This window comes from Nestor notabilis, unplaced genomic scaffold (genome assembly GCF_000696875.1).
Source record: "Nestor notabilis isolate BGI_N333 unplaced genomic scaffold, ASM69687v1 scaffold9021, whole genome shotgun sequence".
Taxonomy (NCBI): domain Eukaryota; kingdom Metazoa; phylum Chordata; class Aves; order Psittaciformes; family Psittacidae; genus Nestor; species Nestor notabilis.
The window spans coordinates 1-13768 of record NW_009913303.1 but is presented as its reverse complement, the minus strand read 5'-3'; the positions used below and the strand labels follow the sequence as shown (position 1 = coordinate 13768).

General features: G+C 40.0%; 2 protein-coding genes across 2 annotated transcripts in view; one reads left to right on the top strand and one right to left on the bottom strand.

Moving 5' to 3' along the window:
- TMEM62 (transmembrane protein 62) overlaps positions 1–535 on the top strand; it is a gene marked incomplete at its 5' end in the record, with an annotated part of 18829 nt that extends 18294 nt beyond the window's left edge. Inside the window, one exon of the mRNA XM_010023141.1 lies at positions 209–535. Coding sequence (XP_010021443.1) covers positions 209–535 — 327 coding nt within the window. The remainder of the gene's footprint in view (positions 1–208) is intronic.
- An 8264-nt stretch (positions 536–8799) lies between these two features.
- On the bottom strand, positions 8800–13162 carry PTGR2 (prostaglandin reductase 2). The gene is made up of 5 exons (XM_010023140.1): positions 12956–13162; positions 12050–12171; positions 10831–10918; positions 10033–10072; positions 8800–9015 (listed from the first exon to the last, which is right to left on the bottom strand). The coding sequence occupies exons 1-5, from the start codon at positions 13085–13087 to the stop codon at positions 8951–8953; spliced, it is 447 nt and encodes a 148-aa protein (XP_010021442.1). The 5' UTR covers positions 13088–13162; the 3' UTR covers positions 8800–8950.
- Positions 13163–13768: the final 606 nt, after the last annotated feature.

Sequence of the window (13768 nt, the reverse complement as noted above, 5' to 3'; positions counted from 1 at the left end):
AGGAATGCTTGCCCTGGACTGAGACACAGGCAGCTACTGCTCTATCAGCTGCAGAGTCTTGGAAGTGCATCCCGAGATTCCAGCTCTGAGAATTGTACTCAGCCCTTAGAATGGGACAGTAATACTCTTATCTTTCTATGCCCTCACGGATGTTATGCAGAATGCTTGGCTTGCTCATCATCTTACTTTTCTCTGTTCTTCTTTTCAGATGTTGTTTTTCAACCTGCCATTGATGGCCTATCTGTGCTGGTGCCTGCTGCTGCGATGCCAGGGTCACAGCTTCTGTTCTCACATCCGTCAGGTCCGACACGTCATGGCTGTGCTTGTTCACCTGGCAATGACACTCCTCCTGGCCTGGCAGGTCTATTCCTGCTATTTCCTGCAGCGAACCTATGGGACGTTGGCATTCTTCCTCTCCCCGATGAGAACGTGGCTGGTGGTGCTGACCTCAGCTCTGATTTATAAGACTTGGACACTGAAATCATCTGAGCTCAGAACTTATATTGCAGAAATGAAAAACTGTCAGAGCTTATGAAGTACAATATAAGTACTTAAAGTTCTTTGACTTAAGAACTGCCAAGGCACAGCCTATAGTTTTGTGATGCTGGAATTCCATACAGCCCAACCGTTAGGTGCCAAGATGTGAAGCTGCACCTGCACTGCTACAGAGCTGTATGAAATAGCAAATGTATAACAATATGTAATATATACTTTTATTGTATTATACAATATACCGTATAATACATGTTATATAATACAGTTATACACTATACATTAATACAGTATACAGTAAACTGTAGAATAATCTCTTTAATAGGGGTTTTGTGATACAGAAGATAGATATGTCCATATGGGTCACAAATGGAAATTTACTACTGTGAATGGAAAAATATTTTTAAGTCATTAAATTCTCGATTTTTTTATAATGCTGGGGAAGATGAGAACAGATCTTGATTATGAGCCCTAAGGTTTGTGGTTAACTTTGCTTTTTATTTCAGGGTTTACATTTATTTTTACAAGACTAGACCAGATGTCTTTATGAAGTAATAGTTATTGCAGAGGTGCTGTGGTGGCCTTCATAGTAGGAGTCCTTTGCTTACACACTTTGCCAGTTCATAATGCTGCATGTGAGCAGTTTACAGGCTGGTAGGTGTGTGTATGTGTATTTGTGTTTATCTGAGCCATGGCCTATTGCTCTTGTCCTGGAAGGGCTGCTGAATTAACATGCCCCCTCTCTGGGAGGAAGGAGTTATGTCTTCCACTGCTGAAGTTGCCAATTTTCCCACAGTGACCAGTGAAAGGACAGCAAATGATCAGTGTTGCTGGGATTCCCAGCTGCAGTCAGAGTTCAGCTTTAAAGCAAAGAATGGAGACAACGTCCTCATGATGGGAGAGCCTGAAGGAATCAAGCAATCGTGTGGACTGGTGCCAATCATGTCTGTAAGCAAAGTCAGGGCTCTATTTCTGGGTGTCAGTCAAATGCGCCAAAGAGTGACCTGACAAAACCCATTTCTTGGTTTTCATTTTTTCCAAGTCTAAAAATGATGGAACAGTTACATTTATGAAGAATGTGATGATGCAGAGCCAGGAGAGCTGAGGTGCCTTTATCTGTAAAGTCAGGAGGATGCTGGCCTGCTTCACAAAGCTGCTCTAAGTGGGACATTTAAAATACTCTCAGTAACTTTACAGTAACTTATTTATGGTTCCTCAGGAGAAAGGAGGGACAATTTATTTATAGCACCTTAGAAAAAAACAGCTATGACTGCAGAAGAACCTACAGGAAAATAAACTGAATTGGAAGAAAATCTTAACTACAACTAAGACTTTTTCTTGTTTATAAACGGTGACAGCTTTCCTCTTCCTTAATTCCTCAGTGATTGACAATGTAATAGGAAAAAGAGAGCAATGGCTCTCATTTGCATCAGATAAATATGTTAAGAGAATACAGAGTGTCATTTGTTGCTACCTAAGTTTCTTTTGCAAGACTATTAGAACATCAGAGGCAGGGCACAAAATTTACTGGAGAAATCTGCACCGCTGTGAGAAACGCTACTGAAAAAGTAATAATAAACTGACATTTTGTGATTAAATTACTTTTATGTGATCAGGGAGCATAAGTGGCAATAAAATATTTCATTATCTATAACCTGTGACAGGACTGAGACTTCCTTTGTTGTGGTGGTTGCTGTCGATTGCAATGTCATCAAATCTCAATGTAATCAAATGTTTGTGGACTTAAAGATCCTGCAGTCTGTCAGATACTTGCTGTTTGGCTCCATAGGATGTGTTGGGTGGATGGATGGATGGAATTCTGTTAAGAATCTCTCAGCACTATTCTTAGTGTGGTGAGCAAAGATGTTTTATTTGTAGATGTGTTATCTCTGGCTCCAAGGACCCAGATAAGAATCACATGCTCTGAAATGTGGTCGATGTGTGAATTATACATGTATGTGTAATAAATTCAGAGAGAAAGGGAACATCCTACTGCCCTGGTATCACAGAGGAGAACACACCATAGAAACTTAGAACCCTGCCCTGCACAGGAAGCACCTCTTAGCTCAGGCTCTACAGACACAGCTATTGCAGCTTTTTGTTGCCTTACCTTTTCTCATGATAATTGAGTAATTTTCTCCTTAAACAGTTTTCACAGAATCATAGAGTGGTTTGGGTTGGAAGGAACCAAGGATTTTCAGCTGAGAAGACAACACAGTATTGCGCTGGAAAGCCTTGTAGCATTTACATTAGCCAGTATTGGTGTAAGATCTCTTACAGTGTTATTCCATAGTTTATTACATGTTTTTCCAGGTTATGGATGAAAAGGTTTTATTTATTAACTTTTGTACACGAACAGAAGCAACTGGCTTTGGCCTTCATTGCTTCTGGCATGTAGTTCTCTCTTCTAACATGGTACTGCACGGCTGTTTCGGGGCAAGCATGACAATACAGAGCTCTTCTCAAGTGAAGAGTGTCCTTTCCAAGCTGTTCATTAGCAGGACAAATCAGAGCTACATGAAGTGAGCAAAGCAAGTGGCAGATGGTGGAACCAGACTGCTGAAGCACTTCACACACTGCTGGCGGGCATCAGTGGGATCTGTGACAAATCAATCCTTCACAGTATAAATGCTTTGATTACAACACTCTGCAGGGTTTGTTGCTTCGGTTTGTTGGGGTTGTTTTGATCTGCATTGAGGAGTTCCTTTAAAGTACTTAATTCCCATTTTAAACTACTCTAAAAGGACACTTGAAATTATTATTTGGAAAGAGAAAAATCTGAAAATATCTTTCAAATACTTTTTGTCCTTTCTTTTAGAAAAATAGTCTCGTAGAAAAAGCTCTTCATGCTGCTCTTTGCTTATGAAGGAATTCTTGTGTTCATCAGTGAATTACGTCCAAGATACTGTGAAACACACAACAAACTAGGAAAAAGAGAAAAGATTCTTTTATGTGCATATATCCTCAGTGCTGCGAGGGCTGAGCAAAATCTGCAGAGGGAAGTTCCCAAGGGAATGCCATTGGCATGCATAATTTCCTATAACTGTCATCAGGGAAGGCCTGTCCAATCCCTATAAAGAGATCTTGGCATTCAGCATAGTGGAAAATACAAGGATAGCAGAGAGAGGCTTTTTCCATGTGCTTTTCCCACTGTCTCTGTAGCATACTAAAAGAAAAAATAAAAATACTACAAAAGCCCCCAACCCCCTAAAAAAACCTTCCAACCAAACCTAAACCAGTTCCAATAGTTCAAAGAGCATGAACCCCTTTCTGGAACAACAGAGGCTGAGGCTGCTGCCTGCAGGGCACTGAAGGCTCACTCAGGCTGCCTGGTCTGAGGACATGGAACAGGCTGTTCCAGTCTGAAATGCTCACTGCTGCCAAAAGCGAGATGTAGGCGTTACCCTGGGGAGTGGGACACAAAGGCAGCTCCATCCCAGCCTTAAAGCACCAGCAGAAAGCGTCCTGCCCTCCCCAAGTTGCCCCTAGAACCAGGAGGAAGTCCAACTGTGCTGGCTTCTGCCCAACCTGCTCCCATTGGAGCCTGGTCCTTGGCCTTTTACTTTCCCTTCCCACGTTCCCTGCCTGGGAGGCAAAGGAAAGCACAGAGGGGCTGATGGGGAGAGGAAGGCCCCTTCCTGCAGAAGAGCAGAGAGTGAGCAAAGGTCTCAGAGATACAGATAAGCTTGTGCAAGAGGAGGACCCATAAATTCACTGCCTTCTCACCCTTTGCCCTCCAACAGTCTCATCTAAACATAAATTGCACCTCCCTGTTCTTGCATAAACACTGCTTTGCTACTTCATACTACCAGTTTTCTTTCAACACTGTTGACCTGCTTAACCACCCTGTTACCACCCCTCTGCCCAGAGTAGAGTGCTGTGGCAAAATTGATTTTCGCTAAGGCATCTTTCTGGATGCAAAATTCCGTGTTCCTGCGGCTAAAAAGTCAACTAATTTCTGCTTCTTCCTGTGCTTTTCCTAAGGAGTTCCCAGTTGTGTCTCATGAAGTATTTTCTTAGTTAGGAACTTATTCCAGCTGCTGTTACTGTTTCTTATTGCAAGATAATGCCATCTGCGTGGGATCTTCTTTCATCCCCTGGTAGTCTCTTTATGAATGTTCCCTAGTGTGAAGAAAACCTAGTGAAGAGAAAGAAGCAATAGAGGAGAGCAATGTTACAAACAACAGGACCAAGTAATCCTGCATCTGCTTCTTCCTTGATTAGTGCATTAAAATACAGAGATGAAGCTATCGGAAAGGCATCTGCCTTCACTCTCTTCAATTTTGCAACAAGAGCTACGATAAACTACAGGAGATATATTTATGTCTGGGCTGGGAAGCTCTTTTCACGCTACTGCTGACATGTTCCATGAAATCCTGATGCTAAACTACATGGCCTAGCACTAAAACACTAATAGGTGCTCCTGTGGAAAAGAGTATTTCTTCTGATTATCAAGAAGCCAACAAGGAGAACAAGAAGCATGATCTTAAAAAATTGTTAGGAAAAGGGAAGGAAAATGAGGGTAAGAAGGGAAGGGAAGCAGAAAGGAAGAAAATGAAATACAGGATGGTCAACAGCAACTCTTCAAGGTGCAAAGGGAGAAGGATGGAAATGAGTGCACAAAACTTTAGCAAATTCAAACAAGCATGAGGTTGGCTCAAAGGAAAACAAAAAAAGGTGTCTGCCCAATACTGATGAAGTTTTATACCCTTTGCAACAAGAAATGTTTATTTATAAAGATTGTGTAGCTGGACTCTTTGTATCTCCCTGTGTTCACACAACCAGTACTCTGAATTCATGCTTGCCCTTGCTTAAGGTCTTATGAACAATCACTCACCTTACTCTTAAGGTAAAGCTTCACGGGACAACGGCTGGTGCTTCTGCAGCCAGTAACTATCTATCTACTACATCCAAAGCCTCTCAGATTTTTGTTACCAGTTATTTGTCACCCTTTGTTAAATGAGACCTCTCCTATAGTGCAAGGCAGATGATTGCTGAAGAGTCACACTATTGCAGTAATGAAGACAAGGTAAAAAAAAAAAAACCCTGATTTATTAATATTTTTAGAACTATGGTACTTGGTTTAAAGCATTTTCTCCCTTTGATTTTTATTTATTCTTGGGAGGCAATACGAGCCAGGATTCATAAGTAAAGAAATGCTTCTGTGAGAACCCTAAACATTGGGGTGCCAAGAGGAGCCTTACTCTGATTGTCCCCATCTTTGTTTTCTTTTTTCCCCTCAAGCCATTTAACCAATGCTGTTAGAGCCTCTATTGCCCTCCCCAGCTCACCTGACTACAGGAATGCTGCTGCAATCAGGCTGCCTTTACAACAGTAAAGAATCAGTATCTCAGGATGATCTCACTCTGGATGACCCCTCATATCATCAGCTCTTCATAGGCTTACAACTTGTGTGGCTTACTAAGCAATTACTGTAAAAATAATAGTGCTGGGGATTTTGTAATTGTATCATAGTCTGTTTTGGTTGTGAAGAATCACCTCCCCAAGGACTGTCATTCCTGGAAGGTGGTCACCTCACAGTGCAGAGACAAGCTCACCCTGGAGCAGCTCTTCAGCAAATACTGTTTGAAAGTCCAAAACCTGTACTTTGGACAAACAAACGCAACTCTGGGAACGTATCAGACTGAGGCCCTCACACACTAGATATGAAAGGAAAACAACATTTTAACACCTTTCTAGGATGGTTATTGTGGTGATTGCTTTCTTGCATTCATACAACACAAACTCACCACGGTTCACAGCTGAAGTCTCTTTTGAAATACACAGATACTTAATTAGCTTGCAGTGGATACTACCCTATGATATCCTTCCTTCCAAGCAGGCTGGAATAAAACAGAACAGTCCTCAGTTTTTTGAAGGCATTTTCCTCAAAACAGGCTGTTGAAACTGAGATAAAATTGATAGATCGAAGGAGGCTGAATATGGGGAAATGCATCTTACAAGACATTGAAGTTTGGGTGTGGGAAGAGGTTAGCCTTCGAGGCTGGAAGAAAATACAAAAACACTCTGGTGACACCATGCCCCGCGAAGCACCGGATGTATTTACGTACAATTCGACAAACACACACAAAAACAAATTCAGCAGAGGATTTTCTGTTTCTAATTAAAACTGGTACTATTTCAACTCAGCAGCAACACTAATAATAATCTCATTTGCTAAAATACTCTTGTATGGGTAATAATTTCCAGGAGCAGTAGCAGCAGAGCATCAGGTTAAGACCAGGTTTACTATGGGGGTGTAAAGTGCTAATGGTTGGTCAGGTACCTGGCGTGGGCTGTTTTCCTTTGTGCTTAAGTATTTGCTTTAGGAATGAACTGTAAGGATGAGGATGTTTGTTCAGGAAGGTTAAGTGTCTTGAAGTGGGTTAAGGCTCTTCGGCTGCCTGGCAGAAGTTGAATGCAGAATACAGGGGGCACAGGGGTGCACAGGTGATGCTGTTTCAATCTGAATATTCCTATCAGGCATGTGGGAGGGAAGAAGGAAAAGGGACGAAGGACATGCCAGCACAGCCAGCACACTCCTTAGTTGTATTCCCATCAGTTCCCTCCCCATTAACTCCAGCTAACATGACAGGAATACAAGTTTGGAGACAATGTCCTCTTGCCTCCTATTTTAATATACATCTGAATTCTCAAGCCTTACAAGCCCACTTAACTTTCACAACAGAATTACCATCTATAAACAGTCACTATGCAGGAACTCATACAATTTCACTCACCCATTGCTTTCTGTCTTCATTTGCCAACTATGATCATACTGATTTCACTGCACAAAATTTTGTCTTCTAATCCCAGTGTGAGACTTATTAATGCTGCTGGAGTTAGATGCTGGATTCACAATCTAGCTGAAAGTGAACCACTCACTAGTTTTGCAGTTGAAAAAAGCATACTGGAAGATTTATATCATCTAATTCTATACTACAAGTGTCTTTCTCTTCCTCAAAGTTTATGGCATCCATCACTGCATGCTTCCTTCTTACAGAACAGCTTCAGCACTAGGAAATGAATGGACTGGTTTTCATACTGCTTACAACCATATTAAGCAATTCTGATACTTGTCTCACTTTCCAGAGCACACAAAATGATTTATAATGCCCAATTTTTTGCATAGTGTTTCTTTCCTAGTCCTTGAATTCCATTTAGTTTGTTCTAGGTAATGACTCCAGCAGATCTAGATAATCCATTCTCTGGACAGTAGGGCTGACCCTCCTGTTAGGCAGCACTTCCCTTAAAGGCAAACAAATTAAAACCAAAACCAATTGCCTGTAAATCAGAATGTGTCATGAACAATCCTATTCTCTAAATAAATGTGTTAATATCTCTGAATGTACATAGTAGTGGAATTCTCATATCTTTAAGATAATTATCTGTTCCCTTTGCTGTCCCTTGCCTTTGAAGATACAATCTCATCAGTTCCATTTGCTAGTCAAACTTGGGAATAGTGACTCATTTTTTCCACAGTTTCTCCATTGAGATGGTAAAAGAACATTGTTAGACCAAAAATTCAGAGCCAAGATACTGAGAGAACAGAAAATTGTCTGCAAAGTTTCCTTCCCTCATCAGGCAGCATGTTTTGAGATTCTCTTTCTGTCACCCTGGAGAGGTGTAAAACCCACAAAACCCACAGCAATTGAGGAGATTACCATAAAAACAAGATACAGTAGATTTTAGAAAAAGAATTCTAAAAACAAAACTTCACTTTAAGTCTGGAATGCAAAGATTGAGAAGAGTTAAATAAGGCTCATGCTGCACCTGAACCTCTCTCTGATGGAAGTCAGCATGCTGATGGAATTGTAAATGAATTAGGTTTCAAGTGCTCTGAAAATTAGGGGTATAATGATACAATACAGATAAATAGACAAGACACATCAGTGGAAATATGTTCCAGTTGGCAAAATGGAAATACCTTTGTCATTAGAGACCTTGAATTCCAGAAATGGAATTTTTCATTGCAATTATCTGTAAAAATGGGAACAGTTTAAATTCTAAAATGATTACCCAGACTGATTGGACTGTCAGGGCCAATTTACACTAGTGCATTAAAACTTCTAGAGAAGTTCTAGGGCCCTGAGACAAACTGCACAGGAATGGTGCTCATCTCTGCTGGTAAATTCTTCTAACACCTAAAATTAGGTAGCTGCATAGAAGCTGCTTATTGGAAATGGTTCCTGGTGTGTTCCAACTTTCAAACCATACCCATAAAATATATGCAAGTGTGCTAGCTGGCAGCTATCAGAATGTCAAAGACTGTATTAGTTGTTTCCAATATAAATGATTGCATTCCTGTTTCCAGCTCTATTTAGTTTATTAGCATCCCAGAATCTCTGCTTTCAGTACATACACAACAACTTAATGGCTTATTTAAGAAAACAGTATAAGTAAAAATTTGCTCACTGTTAGAGATAGAATCCAATGATTTTTCCCAAAGGAATGACTTTTACTTAGAAACTGAGACGATCTGTTTTCCAATATTGCCTCCACTCATCATGGACTGGAAAGCAGCTTCAAGAGAAATAATGAAATAGTTAGTGCCAAGCAAAATGTGCCAAGTGACTTTTAAGAAAGATTTTTTCTTAAAAAAAGGTAGAAGCTAATGTATGAAACAGCTGCTCAGAAAGGAGACATCACATTTTGGACCCAAACATATTTATCCCTAATGGCATTCTAAAGTAAGAAGAAAAAAAAGCTAATTTTTAATAAACTGCTAAGGGCAGTAAACAAGATATGAAATATGACTGCTGTATTTGATGAAATTCCATCAAAATACACACGTATACAAGTAAGTAGCAATGACTAGAATAAATTTACATCTATAAGGTTTGGCTGTTGCTTAATTCTACTGGCTTCCAATCTTGTGGGCCTAAAGAATTAATTAAATCATACTCTCCCCTGCTACTTGCAAGGGAAGGATTCTTACAGTACATCTGGAATCAACTGGCTCTCTCGCTGTCTCACTGCAGTCACAAGACCCTCTTCATTTTTGCATTTTCTTTGTTACACATTTTTGGAACAGGCTACAGGCCATTTTGTCCCTTTAAACCAAATTATTTTTTACTTTGTTTAACAATCTGTCATATGTTTTCCCCTTTCTTGTGTGTACTTCTTGTTAGCAAATACATTAACAAGCACTCTTAGATATTGGGTTTTTTAGACATGTGAGTTCAAAGTTTCCAAAATACCATTTTCTTAGTCCTAAGAAATGGGCAGCACTTTAAATCTGTAAGATCAGTTTGACTATCATCAGCTGCTAAGATACCAGTTTAAGAGTTAATTCCTCCCTCATTGTAAAACAAACAAACAAATCTCAAAATTTATATTCAATTTCTTTTTAACATAAACCTCTCACAGAACATATTTATACCTTGTGAAAAAATATGTATTTTATTATAACATTAAAATCATGGTGTAGATAAAATACAAAAACCTGAATTGGCAAATGAAGCAAAGGAGGTAATTAACCTCTACTGTCATTGTATTTAATCAGATTATTACTCTGAGAAAATGGTGTAAAAGTCTTACCACCAATGTTTGCTAAGCCTTCTACCACGGTCTCTCTGACCTGTCAATGCAAACAAGTCCTTTTAGCTTTCTTCAAACAAGATCAACATTTCTTAGAAACAAGCCATGAAACTGCCACAGAAGCTACCAAAACCTGAAGGATTCTCTTGCTACAATGGGCAGTGCTCTGTTTGGGTCAGGTTCTTTCATCAAGAGAGGAGTGAACACTTTCTGATTTAATTCTTCAATCAGATTATCCCTGACCCTGCAAAAACGTAATGTCTCAGGATTTCCCCAGGAGAACTTACAATTTACTGATTACTGAAGAATGCAATTTACTCATTTACCTATTACTGAAAAATCAAAACCTAGTTCAGACAGACTTCATAGGAAAGGGATGGATAAAGCATCTACCCATCACAAAATAATAAATGGTGATTATAAAGCATGAAACAAAATTTCAGAGAAGATCCTCAAAAGTATTCAGAACATTATCTAATCTGGTATTTGAAAGTACGTATTTTTGAAGGTCTCATTCTTTACATAAAAAAGCACTTGCACCCGATGCTGAAAGGAAGAATACAGACATCTGGAGCATGTAATTAGGAAAGTGTGTCATATGACAGTCACACTGTCTCAGCAGGTAGCTACTAAACCAGTACTACCAAATAAGCTTTCAATTATACTTACACATTCTTCAGAAAATCTGTTCAATTCTGAGGCATGGTAAGAGAGCCAGGGACAAAGAAATTGGACTTCTTGTAGTCAGGCCATGATCTGAGGAGATCGTATCAAAGGCCGGGGACTAAAAGTTCTTACCTTCAGTTTACCCTCTTGGATCCACTGACAGAGCTGTAATACGCAAGCTTCTTGTTTGTCCATATAGTTCAACACTAAGAATCTTTCCCTGTGAAAGAAAAGAATGAGCCTTGATTTAAGCAATGCTGGTAAGCATGTTTTGAAATCTTTGCAAATCTTTTCAGGAAACAGCATTGTTGAAACTGAAGGGTTATGAGTACTAATTACAATGAGACATAGCTCAAAGCTTTGCTGGCTTGTTGAGACAGCTCCCTGCAGTGGGAGCTTCACAGTAACATTGGTCTTAGACAAGTAATTCTGCCCCCAAGTCTCAGACAGAAGAGTCCTGCAACTAGATGGTGAATGCAAACTCACCTTCAGACTCCCTAAAATTCTGCATAATTTGCTGTTACATCTGCCTGTAGTGATCAAGAGAAACCGAAATGATCATCAAAAATGGTAATTTCTTGCAGCAACCTATGGACTAAATTCTCCACTGCCTTCTACCATGACGTATTTTAGTATTTTTATCCATTTTTTAGAAGTGCAAACAAAAATAACAGGGACAAGAAAAGAATTTTTATTAGAAGAGGTCAATTTGTTTGCATAGAGATGAAGCATCTCCCTAATTTCCTGCAATGCAATGAATGAAGTCTCCTAAGACTTCACTCCTAATCTCTACCTTAGTCCCACCCGAATCCTGACAGGAGATTCCAAAATTCCCAGAGTCATAACAAAACCCAATGTTTTACCTATATATATCTGCCACACCTACAGTTCCATTATCTAATAAAACCCCAAATACTAAAAATATGATTTCAATACAATCACTGCATCAGTTGCATCTTTAAGAATACTTCCTATTCCCTCTGCCTGAACTACTGCACTTGGAGAGAAGGCAGCCTGCAAAACATCTGAGACCAGAACCATGGCAACACCTTCCCTCGCACTGAAGAATCTGTCAGACTTCAGGACTAAATCAAGCAACCACAAAGCATAACAGCAGACAAATATGTTAACATACAACAACATCCTTTCCCACTTTTTGTGCCGATACAGACAAAGGTAAGAGAAAGGATTTACTGACAATGTGATTATAGTTCCCTTGTTTAGTATGGCAACATTCTGTTCCAATTACATGTGCCTAGTGTGTATCTACAGGCTCCCGAGCATCAGAGTCACACCACCATGTGCACAATCTACCTGGAACTTGGTCACAGGTTCTGGAAGAGAAACGTACCTTGTGATATTCCTTTCTTTCTGTATTTTTTCTATGTCAGGAGACAGTGGAGGAGGATAAGGCACATCTTTGTTATACTGAGAAATCTGTCCACACAGGATGATATGGCTGTTCTGATTCATCTGTTTGGGACAGCACAAAGTGAGAAGAATTACATTCCTTCATCTCAGAAACTAAATTTTCCAGAGATGAAACAGATTATATTATAAAATGTTCACATGGGTATCCTTAGTTAGAGCCACATTTCCTAAAGAAGACTGGGAGAATTGCAGGCAGCCCCATTCAATCTATGACAACATTCGAATAGATAAATGCAGGGCAAGAATGGAAAAATAAAAGCTATACAGCCCATATGTAATTTAAAGAGGCATTAAATACAAGGAATTCAAGAAATTGTTATCTTACTTTCTGTCCTTTATGTAAAGAGGAGAGGGGTAATAGGACAAAGAAGTTGGATACAGCTGTGATTTAGAGCTCCCAAAGGTGGCAGTGCTACCAGAGCCTCCCTGCCATGAGACAGTGTAGTTGCATGTCAACAATGAAGAGGGCTGGTCAAGAGTTTTTATGGAGGCCCAGCAGAGCAGGTTTTCTGTGCAGCCAGAAAACCACAGCTGATAAAACACAAAATTACTACACTAACAGACCAGGTTTTTAGAATATTACCAAGTCTCCTGGCCAAAGAAATGAGAGATGACAAGCAGAAACTGTGTTTCTGTTACCCAGATGACAGACACTGATTTCAAGTATCTGATTTCTCAAGACCAGAATCAACACCTGGATTAGACCAATGAAGTGGAAAACCTGCTCTGCTGTATTGCAGGCTGGTCTCCAACATGAATTAATTCCAAGCTGGGCATGCAGACACTGGAGAGCGACTAGAATAAACCTGACAGCTGGTATAATCACCTGACTTATAACTGTATCGCTGATGTCTCCACCAACGTTGTCAAAGTAAACATCCACACCGCCTGGGCAGAATTCACGTAGCTGCTCTGCCACATTCCCCTTCTTGTAATTGATAGCAGCGTCAAATCCCATTTCTTGGACCAAAATGGAGCACTTTTCATCTGTGCCAGCGATCCCCACCACTCTGGAGCAGCCCTCCAAACGGCCAATCTGCAGGTACACAGTACAAACAAAAAACACAAACAAGGAAGAGCAGTGAGATCATTCAACTGCATATAAGTACCAGGGGGTGTTGCATCCCACTAAACCCCAGCTTCCATCTCATGTGACACAACTGCCTCTTGTCACTCCCTCCTCACACCTAGAGAAGCAGCAGGTACAACTGAAATCTGCCATCTTTCCAAACTCAGTGACTGCAGGAGGCTTAGTCTGTGGAGTCACCAGTGACTGGCAGCACTGGAAAGCCAAATATAGTAAAAACTTACCATCTGCCAAGTACTGTTACATAGCTAATAAAAGGCCAAAAAGATTGGACAATAAATGATTTCAATATGTTCTGTGGATATTTGTAGATATGCACAGACACACACATAGACACATTGCAACAGGTTCTGCAAAGCTGAAGAGGATAAAAGGACTGTGAACCTCGGAACACAAAGGATGTCACAGAACACAACACGAAGAGGGTTTACAACATTGTTTTACTTACGTAGAAAAACCTTAAAGTTGCCAGTCAACTCAAAGACTGTGTTCAAACAGCAGAATAATAAAATAATTATTAATAATAAAATAATATAAATACACATATGTAAT

Excerpts from the sequence above, each read along its gene's own strand:
- PTGR2 (XM_010023140.1), bottom strand. The coding sequence starts at position 13,087 with ATGGGATTTGACGCTGCTATCAATTACAAGAAGGGGAATGTGGCAGAG. Across the intron at positions 10,919-12,049 it reads AAAGAAAGGAATATCACAAG|GGAAAGATTCTTAGTGTTGA; the intron begins GTACGTTTCTCT and ends TTTCTTTCACAG. Across the intron at positions 9,016-10,032 it reads AGGCTTAGCAAACATTGGTG|CTGCTTTCCAGTCCATGATG; the intron begins GTAAGACTTTTA and ends TTTCTCTTGAAG.